This window comes from Lynx canadensis, chromosome A3, assembly GCF_007474595.2.
Source record: "Lynx canadensis isolate LIC74 chromosome A3, mLynCan4.pri.v2, whole genome shotgun sequence".
In the NCBI taxonomy this organism is placed as follows: domain Eukaryota; kingdom Metazoa; phylum Chordata; class Mammalia; order Carnivora; family Felidae; genus Lynx; species Lynx canadensis.
Window position 1 is genome coordinate 128,365,747 of NC_044305.1, and position 19,695 is coordinate 128,385,441.

A 19,695-nucleotide genomic window follows, 5' to 3' on the forward strand; every position below is an offset into this window, starting at 1 on the left:
AAATAGCCTAAATGTCCATCAACTGATGAATGGATAAAGAAGTTGTGGTTTATATACACAATGGAATGCTACGTGGCAATGAGAAAGAATAAAATATGGCCTTTTGTAGGAACGTGGATGGAACTGGAGAATGTTATGCTAAGTGAAATAAGTCCTACAGAGAAAGACAGATACCATATGTTTTCACTCCTATGTGGATCCTGAGAAACTTAACAGAAGACCATGGGGGAGTGGAAGGGGGAAAAAAAAAAGTTACAGAGAGGGAAGGAGGCAAACCATAAGAGACTCTTAAAAAATGAGAACAATCTGAGGGTTGATGGGGGGTGAGAGGGAGGGGAAAGTGGGTGATGGGAATTGAGGAGGGCACCTGTTGGGATGAGCACTGGGTGTTGTATGGAAACCAATTTGACAATAAATTTCATATTAAAAAAAAAAGGAGGGTATCATTCTGTCTTTTTTTTACTGTCTTTCGGGTGTATTAAAAATGTTCTTCATGTAGCTTGTGCACATTTTTTGTTAAATTTATTCCTAAGCCTTTAGTTTTCTCTTTTTCTATTATAAATTAAGTTTTCCCTACCTTCACTTCCTCTGTTTGTTGGTTTTATATATGAAAGCTATTCATTTTGTATGTTAATTTTGTATTCTGCCCCTTTACTAGTTTCTTGTATTGCTTCATTCTCTGAGGTTTTCCAGATATCCTGTCTTATCATCTGCTCTTCATCTACTAGCCTGTAGTGCATAATTTTAAGATATTTATTTATTTATTTATTTATTTATTTATTTATTTATAATTCATTTATTCATCCATTTATTCATTCATTCATTTAATGTTTGTTTATTTTTGAGAGAGAGAGACAGAGCACAAACGAGGGAGGAGCAGAGAGAGAGAGGGAGATACAGAATCTGAAGCAGGTTCAAATGCATGGCTCAAACCCATGAACCGTGAGATCATGACCTGAGGTGAAATCGGACGCTTAACCAACTGAGCCACCCAAGACTGTTCTTTAAAATAAAATTATAATCTTCCTACATTTTACCTTGCTGTGTAGCATGGAGAATAATCTGCTACTCATGGTGGGGAAGACTCACTGACTTCCTAGAAAGTTTTAAAGGGGCTCTTTTTTGTTAGCTCGAGGTGGGGCAAATGATGGTTTAATAGTCACTACTGAGATATTAGGGTAGGCATGATGGAAATAAGAGGAAGTGTGTTTTACACTTTATGAAGTTAGACATCTTGTAGGTAGATGAATAGGGCACGAATGGTAAGTGCCTTAAAATGGTGATCGTTACAATTTATGTGCTAATAGATTGCATTAGGAAAGATATACTGAATGGCACGGGAAGCAAACAAAAAGATGCCATAGGAATATAAAGAGGAAAAAATAATTTATGTATCAGAGTAGAATGAGGATAGAGTCTTTGGATTAACATTTATTGAGCATATGTAAGAGGCTGTAACAATCTGGCCAAGTCCAATTGAAGTTCAAGCCAGGCAGAGATAAAACTGGATTATTAGGGAGGTCGTAGATAGGGCAAGACTGAGTTTTTGAGAAGTACACGACGACAAGGAGACATAATCAGACTAATAGCATGTTTAGATGAAGGCAAGTAATTGAATTTGAGTGAACTAAAATTTGCATAGAGGTTTGTAGGACCAGAACAGTGAGCTGGCACCAGGCACGAAGGACTTGAGTGGAAGGCAGAAAGTTCATTTTTTACCTTTCACATTGTAGGACTGCAAAAGGGTTTTCAGCAGGAGATTTTGAACACATATGATCAAGTATGGACTTTAGAACCTTTAACTTCCAAGTGATTCTTTAGTGTCGCAGGGAGGGCAGGAAAGGAAACAGGGGAATCCAGGGAAACATCGAAGAGTTTGGCTTCTGCTGCAGTTGGTTTTCCATTTATTCCTTTTCATTCAAACTGGTTTGTTTTTTTCATTTTCCTGTAGGAGCTGCGTTGTTGAATACTGTAGTTTTTGTCAGTCTCTCCCATTCTTACTGTGAAATGTTCCCGCGGGCCTGTTCCTGCAGGGCTGAGGGGCTGTGAGAGCAGGTATCCTTAGCCCTGGTTTTGCAGCCAGTTGTCTGCATTTGACTCCTGGCCTGACCACAGCCAGCTTTGTGCCGTAAGCAAGTTATAGGGCCTCTTGGGGCCTCAGTTTCCCCTTTATGTAGAATCGAAATAGAACTAGTATTAACCTTACAGGGTGGTTTGAGAAATTGAGAATTCATGCGTGTGAAGCACATAGAAATAGTACCTGGCACACAGTAAGAAATCAGGAAAAGTTAGCGATTTTAATTAAACAATAATGACTTTTACTGTGCCCTGTTTGTCTCTTTAACCAGTCTGTTACTTTGCAACCTTGGATAACTGTCACGTGTCGATGTCAAGTTAATGGGATGTTTTTCTCTTAACACCTTGAAGAAATCTGTAGAACTCCTGTAACCATACTACCTCAGAAAACTGTACTTTCCTCATAACCTTGAATGTTTCTTCTTCAGTCCATCCATGTGATTTTTCCAGCGAGACGATAGATGCCTTTGGTAGCTTCTCTCCATCACTTTCTTATCTGTTTTGTGAATTTCTGCTAAAATGCTGAACCCCACTGGGTCTTTATTATGGAAATTATTTTGTCATTGAGGGCTCTAAACTTATTTTGTCATTGAATAGGGCTCTAAGAATAAAGTTTCAGCTTTCTATTTTCATTTCTTTGGTGGTAATCATGTCAGCGTTCTTCATGTATTAATTTATTTAGTCCTCACAACTGTGACATTATGGAGAGTTGTTAATATCCATTTGCATAGATGAGAAAAACAAGGCACAAATACAGTATTTTTATATCCTAGAAAATACTCCAGAATGGGAGTCTGATTTGCGATGGAAAGGGTGTATCCTATAGAAGACAGTGACCCAAAGTAGCCATTCTTTCTGCACCAGAGTGTGCTCTGTGATTTGAATATTACTGCATTACAGTGTGACTTCTTTTGAATAGACTGTCAGTGCTGTTTAGTTACATGACTAATATATAATGCATACTGAAAAATAGTAGGTTCAAACATCTCTGAATATTAGTTAAGGAATTTTATATATTTTTGTAATTGAAACACATAAAATTTGGCTTTAGGGTTAGAAATGTTTTTAATGAAGTGCCTTTTTAATTCACTGTGTTTCTTCTACCCACTTTATCTTGAATGGGTCATAAATTGAAGAATCTGTTTTCAGCAGATGCAAAGCTTATGGGTACAAATTATCTTTTCTAGCTGATTCTGTAATTAAAATGTGATTTCATTCAGAATTATTAAAGACCCCAAAAGTCTGTAAGCTAAAGAAAAATCAAGATTTGTTTTTGCAGGTGATTAATTGCACTATTTAATATTCTATTGACAGTTGTACTGGGCTAGGGAAAAACGGACTATAAATCTGACTCTTACTACAGCATGCTTTATTTTCTCTGTAGCTGCAGCAAAAAATTATTCCTGATCAGGACCAACTGATGGCAGTCGCTCTAGAGTGTATCTACAACTGTGAACGAAATGACCAGCTGTCCCTTTGTTATGACATATTAGAATGTCTTCCACAAAGAGGATACGGGTGAGAATCCACAGTGTGCCAGTCTTATTGTCGTCTTTTTTGTCCTAACAGCTGAAACGAAAATGTTGTTTCCCTGAGTGTTCATTAGAGAGAATTTGGGGAATATAAAAACATGTATAGAAGAAAATGAAATCATCTGCAAACCTGTAGCCTAGAGATAAACTTTTGTTTTTCCAACAGTGTATGAGCACTGTAATTTTGTCCACTTGGATAAATTATCCATTAAAAAACAAACAAAAATACCACCACCACGATGAAAAATACTTAATTTTAAGTGCATAGGCAGTGATATCTCTGTTTTCAGTTGTGTTTTTCATGAAGCTTTTTTCATATTTATGGGCTTGGGGTAATCTATGAATTATTTGTTCTGGGCCCTTGCCTACAATAAGCATGTTAAGTAATCATGGATGAATATAGATAATTCTATTTTACTTTATTTTTCTTTCAGTTTTATTGAGCTGTAATTAATATACAGCACCGTGTAAGTTTGAAGTGTTTAACGTAATGGCTGGATATCCATACATTGTAAAGCGACAAGTCTGTTTAGTTAACATCCCTCATCTTCTACAGATACATACATGCACACATACATACATAAATAAGTTTTCTACCTTGTGATGAGATCTTTTACTCTTTCGAATATAGCATACAGCAGTGTTTTGGTTGGTTTCAGTTGTTTGCCCAGATTGTTCCTTGACTGGAACATGTTGCTTCATCACCATCTTAGCGCATTATGTCCCCTGTACGTACTTCTCTTACACCTGGAACTTTTATACATGTTGACCACCTTTATTCGGTTCCCACTCTACCCACTCCCATCCCCTGTAACCACAAATCTGATTTTTTTCTATGAGGAGGTGGTGGTGGTTTTTAGATTCCACATATAAGTGAGACTTGTCTTATAGTATTTGTCTGTCTTTGACTTATTTCTCTTAGAATAATGCCCTTAAATCCCATCCATGTTGTCATAAATGGCAGGATTTCCTTCTCTTGTGTGGCTGAATAGTATTCCACTGTGTACATGTAAATAGCACTTTTTCTTGATTTATACATCTGTTGACGGACACTTAGGTTGTTTCCATGTCTTGACTGTTGTGACTAATGCTGCTCCCTCTCTCTTTTCCTTTAAGGAGATTTTTATTTTTTGTGAAATGAATGATAGAAATCACCAATTTTGCATCCCAGTGTGAAATAATGGTTTCATGCAGTCATTCACGGGACTGCGGTCAGGTGAAAGCTTGATGGGTAAAAGATATTTGCGTGATACCAAAGTATTAGCTCAGCATATTTTTAATATATTTCTTTTGTTATTTCAAAGGGGAGATTTAACTTTATAAAGTACAAGTCTGACTGCCACCATCTTTAATCAAGCTACCACGTGTGATATCACGGTCAGCCTTGTGTTCTGTGCCTCCTGCAGAGATGCATTACGAGTAAAATTGTTCACTCTGAATCTTCAGTCCTTGAGCTGAACTTCTGCTTTACAGTAAATCAGGGGATAGGGGAGCAAGTCCAAGAACACATGAAGGAAACAGATACATACGGAGGGTGAGGCACTCTGCAAGTCAACTGGTCTCACTTTGAAAAGCCCGCGTCATGGAGAGAAACAAATGAGTGGGGGTGGGAGGTGCCGATCTAAAATCAAGAGTCCAAACAGACATCATCATCTCCTAAATTTTAACTATAAAGCAATGTATGCACATCAGGAAAGTGAAGGAATCGAAAGACTTGTGATCGATAAACAGTTGATTGCTGCCCCCCTTCGTCATGCTTGAACACCTGTCTTCTAACAGGAACACTTGCATGGGTAATGGTTTTCTTCTGGTCTTTGCCTGCCTCCTCTAAAACAGTAGACTCATGCTGCTGCCGCAGTGCTACATGATTCTTGACTTCCTTTCATGGAGGTCTACCTCTCCCCATACCTGCTTGTCCTACTGTTCTGTCAGTGTGGTTAAGGCCGTAGTTTCATCACTGTGTTAGTAAATGTTGTTTCTACAGAGCTGGGTATGATTATATTTCTTTTTTTTGCAGCGTTTTGTTGTCCCTGAATTGGATCATTTCCTTTATTGTTGTTTGCTTTGTTCCCATTTATCTCCTTCAGTCTTCCGATGGAACGTAAAACTCTTCTTTACAAAGATATCTCAGTTCCTTCCCTTTTTCTTGTCTTCTCTCCCCCTGTCTTCCTTTTGAAGCCTCCGTCTTGGACTTGTCTTTTCTCTTGCTTTGATGTGAATTAATTGTTGTGTGTTCTGAGCAAATGCCATCCCGGGACTTGCTGCGCCTCTCTTGTGTTGCATATTGCATTTCTGAGATCTCTTCTCTTCTCCTTCCTTCGCTTATTCTCTCATTTTGATGGAGCAAAATCTTAATAGCTTCCTGTCAAAGGTTACATGGAGGCATTTTGATTTGAAGACTGTCCCATGTCAGAAAGATAACCAGAATTGCCCCCTTAAACTTGATAGTAGGCTTGGCTGTGTCTGCAGTTCTAGGTTTATAATTATCTTTTCCTTGTGAGTTTTGAAGGCATCCGTCTTGTCCTCTCCTCCCAGGATTGTCAGGTAGTCCCATATCATTCTAAGTTGTTACTTTATATATGGCTTTTCTTCCTTTTTGGATATTTCAATACCTTCTCTTCATCTCTGTATCGTAAGGGTGTGTTTTATTGTGAGTCTAAATGCATTGTTGTGGTGTTCACTTAGTTAGTCTGTTCCAGTCTGGAAACGCTTGTCTTTCAGATCATTGGGAAATTTTCTTATATTCTTTCCCTAATCAGTTTCCTTGGTAATTTTATTTTTACTTCCTTCCTTTTTTTTTCTTTTTTACTCTCTTTCTTTCTCTATTTTTTTTTTTTTTTGCACTTTCTTCTTTGTTTACTACCCCTTTTATTCTTTTGCCCACTTTTTGATCTTCTGTTAAATGATCTAAGAGTGTCTTCAGTTTTATCTTCTCATCCCTCTTTCAAATTTTAAAATTTAGTTTGGCTTTCTTATTTAAATTCCAGGAACATTTAAAATAAAATAGTATCCTAGTCTTGTTTCAGAGATGCACATGTACCTGTTCCTCTGTTCCCTGCATTACCCACGTTCTCACCATAGTCTCTCAGTATTCATATCCTGTTTGTTTGTATCTCTGCTTTTACCGTTAGGGACTTTCCTTCATGTCCAGTGATTCTTGGCCATTACTTTATATCTAAGACATGAAAAAGCTCTCTGGCAGCCTATGACAGGCTGAAGCCTTTTCATGGTAGGAGTGCTTGAGGGGTGGCCTTGTGTGTGAGCACCTCATTTGTCCTCTTGTTTCATGTTTCAGTTTTGGATGTTTTGTGTCTGTGGTGCTCTCAGATGTTGTCCATTATGTCGTAGAGATGTTGGGTAGTTTGGAGATCTTGATCATTCATCTCCCCTCAGCAGGGGTCTCAGTACTGACCACCAAGAAGGAATACAGGCAATGAGACTTGTCAAAGTAAAGGTAAATGGAGACCATAGTAGTGCTTAATACATCCTTTCCTTCCTTGGTCTCAGTTGAAGGAATCTTCATGTAGGGAAAGGTAAATCACAGAGTGACTCTGCACGTATGTATTACCCAGACCTATACAGCTATGACCATTGGCCACCTCCCATCCTTAGTCAAGAGCAACAGGAACAGCAGGTGTGTCTGTGGGAACCGTGGGCCCCCCTGAGAGCCATGGGCCTTCAGTAGGCAGCAGAAGGCTGGTAAAGGGACTGTAGTAACCGATTTGGTAGCAACCTACGTTCGGTTACTAAATGTAGTAGCTGATTTTGCACCCATCATTTAGAAACCTCAACCCAGTGGCTGTCAGGGTGTTAGTAGTAAAACTACTCTTTGCAGAGGGTTACAAGAGATGCAGAGGCCTCTCTTAACATCTGTGTCCGAAAGCAGAGTGATGGGAGTTTTTTTCCCTTCGATGGCCCAGCTGGGAAACTTGATGGTCTGTCTTTCAGCTTTGTGCCTCTGTTGTGGTCTTTGAATCTGCTAGTCAAACTCATTGACGTCCAAGTAATGTGTGTAATTTTTAGGAATAAATGTATTAGACTTTGTTTTTCAGGAAGATCAAATAAGCATAAATATCAACTAGAGCCTATTAATTTTTGAACAGTAATTTGCCTACTGTAAAGTATCAGTGGAATGATATTAAAAGAACATTTTTTTAATGTAGACATTACAGTTACATTACAGAATTAGTGTGGTTTTGAAGAGTGTCTAGGCTAAGAAATGTCTCTTTATCTTGGCTTTAGATTAATGATATTTGATCTAACAGATTTTTTTTTTGTAAATAAAAAAAATAGCCTGATACTCTCTTGTTTTCCATTTATTTCTTAATGATTATATTTCACATTTATAATTTTCTAAATAACATGTCATTTTAAATTAGCCCCATATTAAAATTCAGAGCCTCAGAGTATTTTCTGAGGTTCTCTTTTTTCTTCATGCCAAGTTTGTCAGTTTGTATTTTCCTGTGATTAGTTGTTTGTTTTTAGCAGTTACATGATTATTTACCAAATGGTAAACTATGTGTTTTTTCGCCATGAAATGAACACTTATTTAACCTCATTAATTTTTCGTGTACCTTACGTAGGCAGCATGTTCCAGCTGGCTGAAAAAAAAAAAAACTTATTATGTTCGTGAATTATCAATTCACAACGGAGGAACACCATATTCTTGAAAGTCAGTGACAAATGTTTATTGTAGAGCTGCACAATGATAGTTAAGAAATTACTGTCGTGGGTTAATAGAAGGTAGCTGTGACAATTGACCTTCTGAAGGACTTTAAGTGGAACATACCCTAACTTAACACTCTAGGTCAAGGCCTCAAATTGGTTTTAAAGGATAGTGTAATCTTTGTAAATTGCACAAATAATTGCCAAATAGATTGAGACCAGGAAAGATTGATAGTTTTATAGTGAGTATTTTTGGGGGTTCAAGTTAGGACATTTTTAATTTTCTAAGTTCAGATGAAGAGTTTTATTCGGTCATCTTACTAATAAAACCCTAAGACCTGGCTGGGATTCAGTTGCATCATTGGGGTGGGGGGGCACTGGAGAGCATCAGGTGCGGTGCTGCTCGGCTGAAGGCAGTCCCTCCATATTAGGGACACAGAGTTGTACCGGATGGAAGGGGACTTTAATAGTAGTGTCTCAGCCTTTGTGCAAAATCCCTGCATTCACTTGTACGTGTGTTGTTCCATACTAAATCTACCAGCCACATTTGTATTAGTGTATGATGTTTGCCATGATAATGTTTCTCCTAGTCCCCTGTCCACACGCTTCCTCAGAGAGGCCTTGCTTTTTATCTCCACTACCTTCCAGGGATTATCTACATGATAGCCTTGCTTCTTTTTGGTTCCTTAATATTGAAGTGGGTGCAGAGGGAATGATGACATAGAAGAAATCTTCTGAGTATATAGAATCCTGATGGAAACTTCTAGGGGGTGGTAGGGATATAGACAGGTGGAGGAGAAAGCCAATGTGCAGGGCCATGCTTCCTAACCTGTTTTCTTGGTTAAAAGAACAGAACTAAATGGTGATTTTACTTTCTACCTCTTTTTTTTTTTTTTTAAGAAAAGACTAAAATTGACTTATAATTCTCTGTTGCTTTTAGCAGAATTGAACAAAAAGTTCTTCAGTAAATACCTGTCCATATCATGCTAATCAGTAATAGAGAATATCATTCTAGTCCAGTATTTTTTTTTTTTTTTTTATTTTCATCTCTTGAGTTGTGAAAGATGCTGGCTGAATGCATTCAGGAGATGACTAAAATTTTGCCCAGGCAGTGTAATATTGTTGTATATTAACTATAAGGGAAACATCGTTTCTCTTTTTCACTTCATTGAGTCTTATATTTCATATAAGAAGCTACTCCTGAAACTTTTTAATTTTTTTTCCTCTTAATCCTTTAGTCCTAAAACCGAGGCAACCGCAGCTCTTCATGATATGGTCGACCAACTGGAACAAATTCTCAGGTGAGAAAAATGAATCTGTTGGCTTTGTGCTGAGGGAGGAGGTCTGTCCAAGAAATACTACCTTTAGTATGTCTAGTGTATTTCCAGTTTGACTTTCTGTTTGAGTGCATTTTCTTAATGCAAATGTACAGCTAGCCTATGTAGAGTAGTAAGAGCCTGGACGTTGAAGACTGGCGGACCTGTGTTCAAATCCAAGCATTGCCACTTACAGGCTCTGTGATATTTGAGCCTTCGGCTTTCTTATTTAGAATTTCAAACTCATGGAGATTATGGGATTAACGTTAGATGAAGTTTTTAAAATGCCTCCTACACAGAAATGTTAGTTTCTGCAGCAATTACTGTATCTTTCAGCAAACAATATTTATTATACTCCTGACTTTCATTTTTTGGGCATATTGCACTTGATGGACTGTCTGAACTAGATCAAACTGCACTAAAGCCTTCAAGTAACTCTGTAGTCATATCCTTTACTGTCAAAATGAAGCATCAAACTTTGTCCTGGAGCCTGAAATTTCCCAATTTAGTATTTAGGAAGTCATGTGCTGTTTACTAGTATTTATATGTGTATATGAAGATGCTTGAGTAATTTTTAAATATCTGTATTAAAATTTTAGGGATAAGAATTTTTCCAGTATATGTAATTATAGAATAATAGGTAATACCATCACTTTATAGTGGTGATAAAATAGTAAAGTATATAATTTGGAGTCTACTAATTAGAAGTTTTATTCATTCAATTTAAGGGGCTTGAGTATAAAAATGTTTCAAGTTGTATTTAAGGAAACAGTGTTTTTATGTGCTGTGTATGTATGGGAGTTTAATGAAGAATTAATTGTTCAGTTGCCTCCAGACCTCTGTTTCCTCTATTTGTTATTGCCTAGACTGAGAGGTGTTCCTTTGTGTTCTGAAAGTTATAGTTTTTTTTTTTTCTTGAAAAATGCTTAATAAATCAAGCTTGCTCTTTGTTTTCAAGCTTTGCTTATTTTAGGTTGGCTGTGTTTCTTCTGTCCCCAACGTCCCTGAAAAGTTGAGCATCGTTTTGAGTAAAGCTTAGTGGATTAAACCACTATAGAATCATTCCTTACAAATTTGAGGATTACAATTTTTTTCGTCTAATGAAATTGAGAACAGTTATCTCACAAAGATACAGTAAAATAAACACGGTATATTTCACATATGTTCCCTGGGCATAACCATGAGTGGTCCTGATGTCACATTATGCTCTTAGAACCTCAAGGAAACAGTAACCCCTTGTCAGTTTCTGGATGGTACCCATGCCTTTGCCTCTTTAGTTTAAGTCATTTTTTAAAATAAGGACTTTTTATTTCTGTTCCACTGCATAGCCACCAATTACTGAAAAATGTTTTAGCATACCTAATACCAGGTGACATGACCCATGAAACCTGTTCTTAAGAAGAGCTAGTGAAGTCTAACCAGTCACTCTGTGAGTCCAGTAGTAGTTAATTCATAAATGGGAGGTTCGGGGAGGCAAACCAGGTCTCAAGACGATTCATATGAGACAAAATTTGTGACATATTTTATATTTTTATAGAATAGATTTTGGAGGGAGATTAAGCCTTGTGGTATTTCTGGGGCTCCAACTCTAAAATTGTTTCTTTTTTTTTTTTTTTTAATTTTTTTTGTTTTTAACGTTTGTTTATTTTTGAGAGAGAGAGAGAGAGACAGAGCATGAATAGGGGAGGGTCAGAGAGAGAGGGAGACACAGAATCAGAAACAGGCTTCAGGCTCTGAGCTGTCAGCACAGAGCCTGACGCGGGGCTTGAACTCACAGACCGCGAGATCGTGACCTGAGCTGAAGTTGAACGCCCAACTGACGGAGCCACCCAGGCGTCCCGTTTATTGCTTTTCTAACAGCCTTGCCTATAATAAGTTACTCAGCAGGTTTGTTCAGAGTTAAAGCTTCGTATTGAAATGATAGATTTTGCTTGTTTTACTGATTTGATGCTTTTAGAGTACAGGAAAATTACAAAAACTATTTTTAGATAAAGATATGTCATACTTTTGAAAAAATAGTTACTAGTTCTAAGTACACTGTCATAAGAGTATGGGATATAAAATTGGATACATAATTGTTAACTTTTTTTGGCTGAGAATTAATGTAATTTGTAAAATTGGGTCATTCTGTATGCTATATATTTTTTTAAATACTAAACACCTAAATGCTACATGTATAAGATTCTTGGATTTTTTGATTTGGTAACAAGACTTTAAAATATCCTTTTCTCGGGGCACCTGGGTGTCTCAATTGGTTAAGCGTCTGACTTCAGCTCAGGTATGATCTCATAGTCTGTGAGTTTGAGCCCCATTTTGGGCTCTGTGCTGACAGCTTAAAGCCTGGAGCCTGCTTCAGATTCAGTGTCTCCCTTTCTCTCTGCCCCTCCTCTGCTCATGCTCTGTCTCTCTCTGTCTCAAAAATAAATAAAAACATTAAAAAAAATTTTAAATATCCTTTTCTCACTTTAAGTGTGTCAGAGCTTTTGGAGAAACACGGACTTGAGAAACCGATTTCGTTTGTTAAGAACACTCAGTCTAGTTCAGAAGAGGCACGTGCGCTGATGGTCAGATTGACCAGGCATACTGGTCGGAAGTAAGTAATGAACAGAACTAATCAATACTTGTATATGGTTAAAAATAGTAGTATTTTTCTTTTTTTTTAATTCATTGAGTTATAATTGACCAACAATAAATTGCACATATTTAAAGTGTAGAATTTGTTAAGTTTTGATATATGTATATACTCAGGAAACCATCTCACAATCAAGGTAATAAATATATCTGTCACTCTTAAAAGCTGCTTTTTGCCTCTTTATGTTCCCCTCCCTTCAGCTTCTCCCCATCACTCCCTCACCCCTACTGTAGACTACCACTGATCTGTACTTTTATCACACTTTGTTGACCTATTCACCTGTTTAGGGACATGTGGGTTGTTTTGAGTTTTGGCTTTTACAGATAAAGCTATGAATATTCATGTACCATAAAATATTCCTGATATTTTATTTTCTTGTGTTATTATAAATAGAATTATTTTCTTAATTTCATTTTTGTATTGCTCATTCCTAGTGTATAGAGTTATTGGTATGTGTTAAAATATATTTTTTAAAATTTTGATATATATTGAGCTTGTGTCTTCCTACCTTGCTGGTCTCCTGCATTAGTTCCAGTAGGTTTTCCTGAATATTATGCCATCTGCAAATAGAGACAGCTCTAGTTCCTTGTATACAATTTTCCTCTCTCTTTCCTTTTATTGGTGTTAGCATGATGTGTCTTTTGGTATATAGCATGGTATACCTTTAACGTTTAATTAATTTATGGTTTTGTATTTGAAGTGTGTTTTTTGTAGGTAATACATAAGTTAGGCCTTTCTGTCAAGGTCTGAGCTGGAGAGAGCCAACCTGCCACATGCCACATAGTTATGGTGGGACTGTAAGGGCATTAAGACCCTTCAGACCTACTTATAAACAATAACAGCCTTGAGATGGTAGATGGGTGAACATACACCACCCAGATGTCTCCGGGAATCCTGTCCCAGTCAACAGTAGCAAACCACTTGGTGGTTTGCTCAAGGAACTCTCCTTCCTAAGAAATCCCCTGGCATTTTGTATTTGTCTCTCCCTATCTCTGTCTTTTTCACTAGTGTACTCATAGTGATTGATGTGTGTGCCTTATGTTCCTTTTGAGATCATAAGCTTCTCTGGGGCAAGTGTTATAGTTCCCATACATCTAATAAAGGACCTCATAAATGAATAATTTAAAAAGTTTTCGCAACTCAAGTCTTAAGATTTTTTTTTTTTTTAATCTTTATTTATTTTTGAGAGAGACAGAGTGCGAGCTGGGGAGGAACAGAGAGAGGGAGACACAGAATCCGAAGCAGGCTTCGGGCTCCGAGCTGTCAGCACAGAGCCCGATGCGGGGCTCGAACTCACAAACCGTGAGATCATGACCTGAGTCGAAGTTGGACGCCTAACCGACTGAGCCACCCGGGTGCCCCTTAAGATTTTTTTTAAAAACTATAAACAAATGGTCAATATTTCTGATCATGTTGACTCTAGAACCTTGTCTTCAGGAAAGCCTTGCTTTTGCAGCTATATTACTTCCTGTCCTTCCTTTGAGTCCCTCAAATACTTCTGAAGTCCTTATAGTTCATCTCTCATGGTTGTTCTACTTTGAATATGTAAGAGAATATGGCCTCTTTTTTTTTTTTCAAACTAGTTAATTTTAAGTGAATCCTAATTATTTCATGTATGCTACCATAGCTTGGCCTTCAGCATCTATGGAATATCCTTATGCATATTTTAAATGGTAGCAGATTTCATTGAATCTACACAAATCAAGTTTTACCATCTTGAATGCAATGCTATTTCTCCCTGGAAGATATTCCTTTGTTCCAGGGCTGTAACTAATACATCATGTTTGTATTTAGGGATCTCTCTGTTAATTTGCAAATCTGGTATAGTGCCTTCAGGTTCTACTTTTGGTTCATATTTACTGAATGTATTCTGCAAAGGCCATTGTAAATAATGTCTTATAATTTATTTCAATTAGAACCTGTACTTATGGCTAGCCATGTGTGAGAAAACATTAATACCATCTGTCCCATTGTTGATGGCTTCCAGAAGAACAGCTGGGCTATGAGAATTTGATTCAGCTAGACAATGCTTAGGTTTGATTTTATCCAGCTGGTGCAAGATGGACACTCACTTCAAACATTTTGCAACTTATTTACCTGCAAGCCAAATCTGAAAGAGCCCTCCAGTTCTTTGAAGTTCAGCCACAGAGTTCAACCTACCAAGGTCTAAGTGATGGACACATTTCAGGGATGATCCTGGAAAATGTGCAAATGTGTCATTTTTTTTTTTTCTGGGGGAAAAATGCATTCTCTTATGCTTTATTGCATATGGGATACAAGTTATATGTTTTGTGTAATAAATACAAGCTACTGTAAGTAAATGAAGCATATGCTTATAAAAAATTTTAGGTGAAAAAGTTCCTAGATACCAGAGATTTGACGACAATGATCCCAAACACAGGCTGTCCCTATAGCAATGATATTATACACAAATAGTCTATTTGTCCCGTTCTTAATGCATTAAAAAGGGAGAAGATGTGTGGTAAAGAAACGGTCAGTTGGTTTATGACAAATGCCAATCAAAATAAAACAAAACCTGCCCTTTTCAAACAATGAGATTCATGATTATGTAGAACGACAAGACTAGCAAGTAAACAAATAATGATTCCAAATTTATGTATATTCAACGAAGGTGAACTTTTGGGGGAGGCAGAGAGAATTACAGAACTTTCTCTTTCCTGCTAAACAATATTAGCAATCGTGTATATAACTATAGAAACCAAAGAAATGTGTTTGTAACTTTCAGATTCATTCATTAACATTTATTGAATACTACTTTATACCAGAAAAACGGAGGGAGTGTTTCTTCATACATTCTAGTTTCAGTTAATCCTCACAATGTACAAAAAGGGAATCTGTAGCTCAGAGGAATTCAGAGACCTCTTCAAATCCATATAGGTGATTGAGCTTGTTTTTAAACTTAAGAACATCTTGCTTCAATGCCTGTGTTTTATAAGAATTAATCTCCATTTTTTATCACTTTCCAAGATGGGTTTTAAGTGAGGAAACTGAAATTCAGGAGCATTCAGTGTTCATAATCATGCAGCTAATATGTGATTCTTAGTGAAATTTTTAACAAACCCCTTTGGCCTGCTGCAAGACCATGTGAACCGTTGACTTCTCAAACTCTGTAACCCTGGTTTCCAGCATAAAATGGTATTTGATCAGTGAGATTGTGCATGCCTCATTGGTTGTGTAAAACTGATCCCTGGTTGGTAAATTGCTTCTGACCCGGAGGAACTGGAAAGGAACTGGGAAACCTGAGAGGGTCTTTGTGCTTTGGGCTTTACTGAGGGTGGTCACTGACATGTCCTTGAGGAGACCCTGAAAACTGTGCCTATGGAGTTGTTATGAAAGATACTGATTCTTGTGGGGCATGAAACTTCCTCCTGAGGCCGACAGGGCAGCTCCTGCCACTGACCTCTAAGGCTCTGTCGCCTGGCACCTGGGCTGTCACCCGGGTGAGCATAACCCCTGTGGTGCCCGGTTGGTCGCTCTGTGGAGTGCCGCAGGGACCCCACTGGAAGGAGCGACTGGCGCTGCCCTGCTGGTGAGCCGGGGTCCCCAGCCTCTCGACGGACGCCAGGGGTGGGCGGGGTCCAGAGCATCCCCTGTGGGGCCTTGCGGTATGATGAAGATGAATCTGCAATAGTACTCTGGTGTCCAGGTGCTGTCCCTGCTACATCTTGCTGTGCTTTATTTTGTCTCAGAAACTCACAGCTTGTTTAGCTTTGCTGTTATCACGTAATGCTGTTCCGGTGTGGAGTGTAGGCGGCCTGTGACTGAGGCAGCTCTGGAAGCCTCTAGCATTGATGCAGCGCCGCTCAACTCTTCCTCGGATCCAAGTTGTTTCCTGGAAATTCAAATGAGATTATATCTGTTGATCACTTGCGGGTTGTGTGGCACATAGAATGGTGACACCGATGGTTTTGTTTGTTTGTTTGTTTGTTGCTTTTGGCGAATTGAAGAGAGATTTCATGAGTTATTTTCTTCTTCTGCTCCTCTTCTCCCTCCCTCCCTCCCTGCCCTCCACAGGCAGCCTCCCGTCAGTGAGTCTCATTGGAGAATGTTGTTGCAGGACATGTTAACTATGCAGCAGAATGTTTACACCTGCCTGGATTCTGATGCTTGCTATGAGGTAACTCTACACATGGGAATTATTGCCTCTTAATTCGGAAGGTTTCGTTGTTACAGTGTGTTTATCGGACACAAAGGTGATGACCATAGGCTTCGTTATAAGTAATACTATTGAGTAAGGGAGTAGTGCTTTCTTTTTTTCCCCCGAGTTTGTTTATTTTTGAGAGGGAGAGAGAGAGTATGGGAGGGGCGGAGAGAGAGGGAAACAGAGGATCCTAAGCAGGCTCTGTGCCGTTAGCTCAGAGCCCGGCGCGGGGCTTGAACTCAGGAACCATGAGATCATGACCTGATCTGAAATCAAGAGCCTGTCGCTTGGTGGCCTGAGCCAGCCAGGCGCCCTGGTATTGCTCTCCAAGCTGAGTGCTTCCCCACCTGTCTTCCCTGTCTTTGTTATTCAGTGCGTTCCTCCCCAGTGGGGCCAAGGGACACATCCTTGTCTCCTCTCGCTTCTCGGTTTTGCTGGTCACTAAAGCGTATTTGATGTACCTGGGAAAGGTCTGTCAAATCTGTCCTGTCTTCATCTCTGCTAAATTGTAATTCTTCTTGTCTCCCGACCTCCGTATTTCTCATCTACACTGATTCCGAGCATTCTTCTAAAACACATCCTCTCGTGACGCGCCCCTTCTTCACATTTGCTGCTTGCTCCATTCAGCATCAGAAAGTAGCCGTGCTTGTTAGCGTGGCAGAGAAAGCCACAGCACACCAGCTTTCCCGTCCGCTCTCCCCTGTGTTACTCTGCACACGCAAGGGTCGCCGTGTACCCCGTCCTTCGCTACATCCACCACATCTGCCCTGACTCTGCACGCACCATGCGGCTTCACGTCTCTGTGACTCTGCCGGCATCGTTCCCTTTGCCTGGATGTATCCCTCTTCCCTTTATCTGAAAATTGCTGGTAATTTTTAGGACTCACTTCACTAATTATGCCCTCTAGGATGCCTTCCTTTGTCCTTTCATGTAACTTGTCTCTGTTATGGTCTTTCAAATGCGGTAACTTGTTTCCACATGTGGTTCTTCCCTTTGGTCATGGGCCCCTAGGGTAGGCATTATCGTATTCATGTTCATCCTCTTGTGCCCCGGTGCTTATTGGAATGTCCAGAACACAAAGGAGACTTAAGATATGGTTGCTAATTGACTTAGGAATGTAGCCCAGGGGATTGAATGATTATTTTTGGAAGGTATGTGTCATACCACCCAATTACTCATAGTCCGTGTGGAAAAATGATCCAGCTAACCCACTTTTAGTGAGAGATAGTTTAAAAGCAGATTCCTGTTTTGAGTTTTTCTGTCAATAAACCAGACATGAAATTGTATAGAATATTTCTTGTGTTGCTCTGCTCTGACATCGCAAAGCATGACCTGTTGATGAGAGTTATAAATATAGGTCTGTATTCTGTGAAATTGGTTGGCATTTTTATTCAAGGTAATTTTAACAAAACAGTGCTAATATAGACTGTTGAGAAATGGTTTTATATTTGAACTTCAGGTTTTTAAATGCTTGAATGAGAATGGAGTTTACATTGATGATTATAGTCTCAGACCACGTACATATAACTGCCAGGAGCTTCCCCTTTTGTGTCTAAAGTGAAAACTTGAAATCCAGTTCCAGGAGAAAGTCTATATTCACATGGGATCCAAAACCTAACCATCATGAATATGTCTGCAGTAGTGTTTTTAAGTTGGGATGGCATTGTTTTGCTATTTTCCTGTTTTTGATTTTCATTGGAAAATTGGCAATAAGTATATTACACTTAACTAGCTCTTTTATAATTGCATAACAGCTTGACATATTGAATTGTTTTATATTTTAACACCTTTTTATTAGACTTTGATATTTTAGTGACTTCTGGCCATTAGTCTCAGTTCTTAGAGAAAACATTTGAAAGCATATTATAACAGTTTTGAAATGGTTATAGAGGAAGGTAATACAGATTTGGCAAACTTACATTTTTTTTTTCAAACTTACATTTTTTTTTTTTTCAACGTTTATTTATTTTTGGGGCAGAGAGAGACAGAGCATGAACGGGGGAGGGACAGAGAGAGAGGGAGACACAAAATCAGAAACAGGCTCCAGGCTCTGAGCCATCAGCCCAGATCCTGACGCGGGGCTCGAACTCACGGACCGTGAGATCGTGACCTGGCTGAAGTCGGACGCTCAACCGACTGCGCCACCCAGGCGCCCCCAAACTTACATTTTTAAATACTATTTTAGTACCTTTTAAGTTATGCTATATTATCCTACTGAGTCTTGGCTATTATGTTAGAGTTTTCAACAATACTTGGGAGATATTCGAAAGCTCAGTGGCACAATTTTGAAAATGTTAAACATTTCGATACAGCAGGTAGAGCAGAAATCTATATTGTTTATTTTAGCAAAAACTTTTAAATTTTAGAGTGAGTGAATTATATTTTTCAATACTTGGCATTAACTCTCTATGGCTTACTTGAATAACCCAAAGGAATAGAGAAACTGTCATATCTAAGTCATTTGGGTCCCTTGGATTAAGCCATTTTCACTTGTCGCCTGTAAGTGATTACAGCTGCTTGTTGGTAATTTGCTTTCTGTCACAACACGTATTTTATAGCAGATCCCATGTAGATATTAGTAATATTATCCTTATCAGTCATTTCAATAAAGGCCTGTCTGAAAATACTACCTTCCCTAGAGGCCTAGAAACAAGTGAAAAGGAGGGGATCCCATGAAAATTGGGTAGTCGCCTTAATTATAAGAAAACTCTATTCTCCATGAAATCTACTTTTTTCAACTCTTGCTTCTGTTTCTGTGCTATCCTTATCCTACAGAGGAGTCCTAAGAGGGAAGAACATTCTTGGGGAAGTTGTTATACTAATTATATATTGACGTTATTAGTGTAAATTTAAAGGAATCTCTTTAAGACTTTTTTTGGACTAAATAATAAGTACATAATCTCAGTTATACAGTAAATTTTATATTGATGCTATTAGTTGCCTAGTAGAATACAGTGTTTGCATGATTACCTTCTATCAGTGGCTCTTGTTTTATTTCAATAGTTTTTAATTTGCAGATTGGAAAAAAAAAAGTCCATGTTATATTTGCAGCTTGGCTAGTATGTAAGCCTGAATTCAGATGCATTCAGCAGTCATAAATTATAGGTGTCATATTCAGAGATTTTCTTTTAAAAATTGAACTATTATAAATAGTTTAAGCAGAGTAGGCCCTGTTGAGTATGGGACAGTAGGTCTAAGGAATCCTGTTTTTAATGAACATGAACTTCAGATATTTGACTCAAATGTTCATTGTACACATTGAGGTATGGTTGACCCTTGAACAGCATGGGTGTGAACCACATGGGTCTACTT

At 38.3% G+C, this 19,695-nt stretch overlaps 1 protein-coding gene across 2 annotated transcripts in view; it reads left to right on the forward strand.

Annotated features, from left to right (window-relative positions):
- The window catches only part of NBAS (NBAS subunit of NRZ tethering complex), a 333,519-nt gene that overhangs the window by 143,354 nt on the left and 170,470 nt on the right, over positions 1 to 19,695 (forward strand). For both annotated transcript variants that reach the window (XM_030311617.1, XM_030311618.1), the window contains exons 26-29: positions 3,461 to 3,594; positions 9,512 to 9,574; positions 12,060 to 12,182; positions 16,257 to 16,359. In XM_030311617.1, the coding sequence (XP_030167477.1) occupies positions 3,461 to 3,594; positions 9,512 to 9,574; positions 12,060 to 12,182; positions 16,257 to 16,359 (423 nt within the window). The remainder of the gene's footprint in view (positions 1 to 3,460; positions 3,595 to 9,511; positions 9,575 to 12,059; positions 12,183 to 16,256; positions 16,360 to 19,695) is intronic.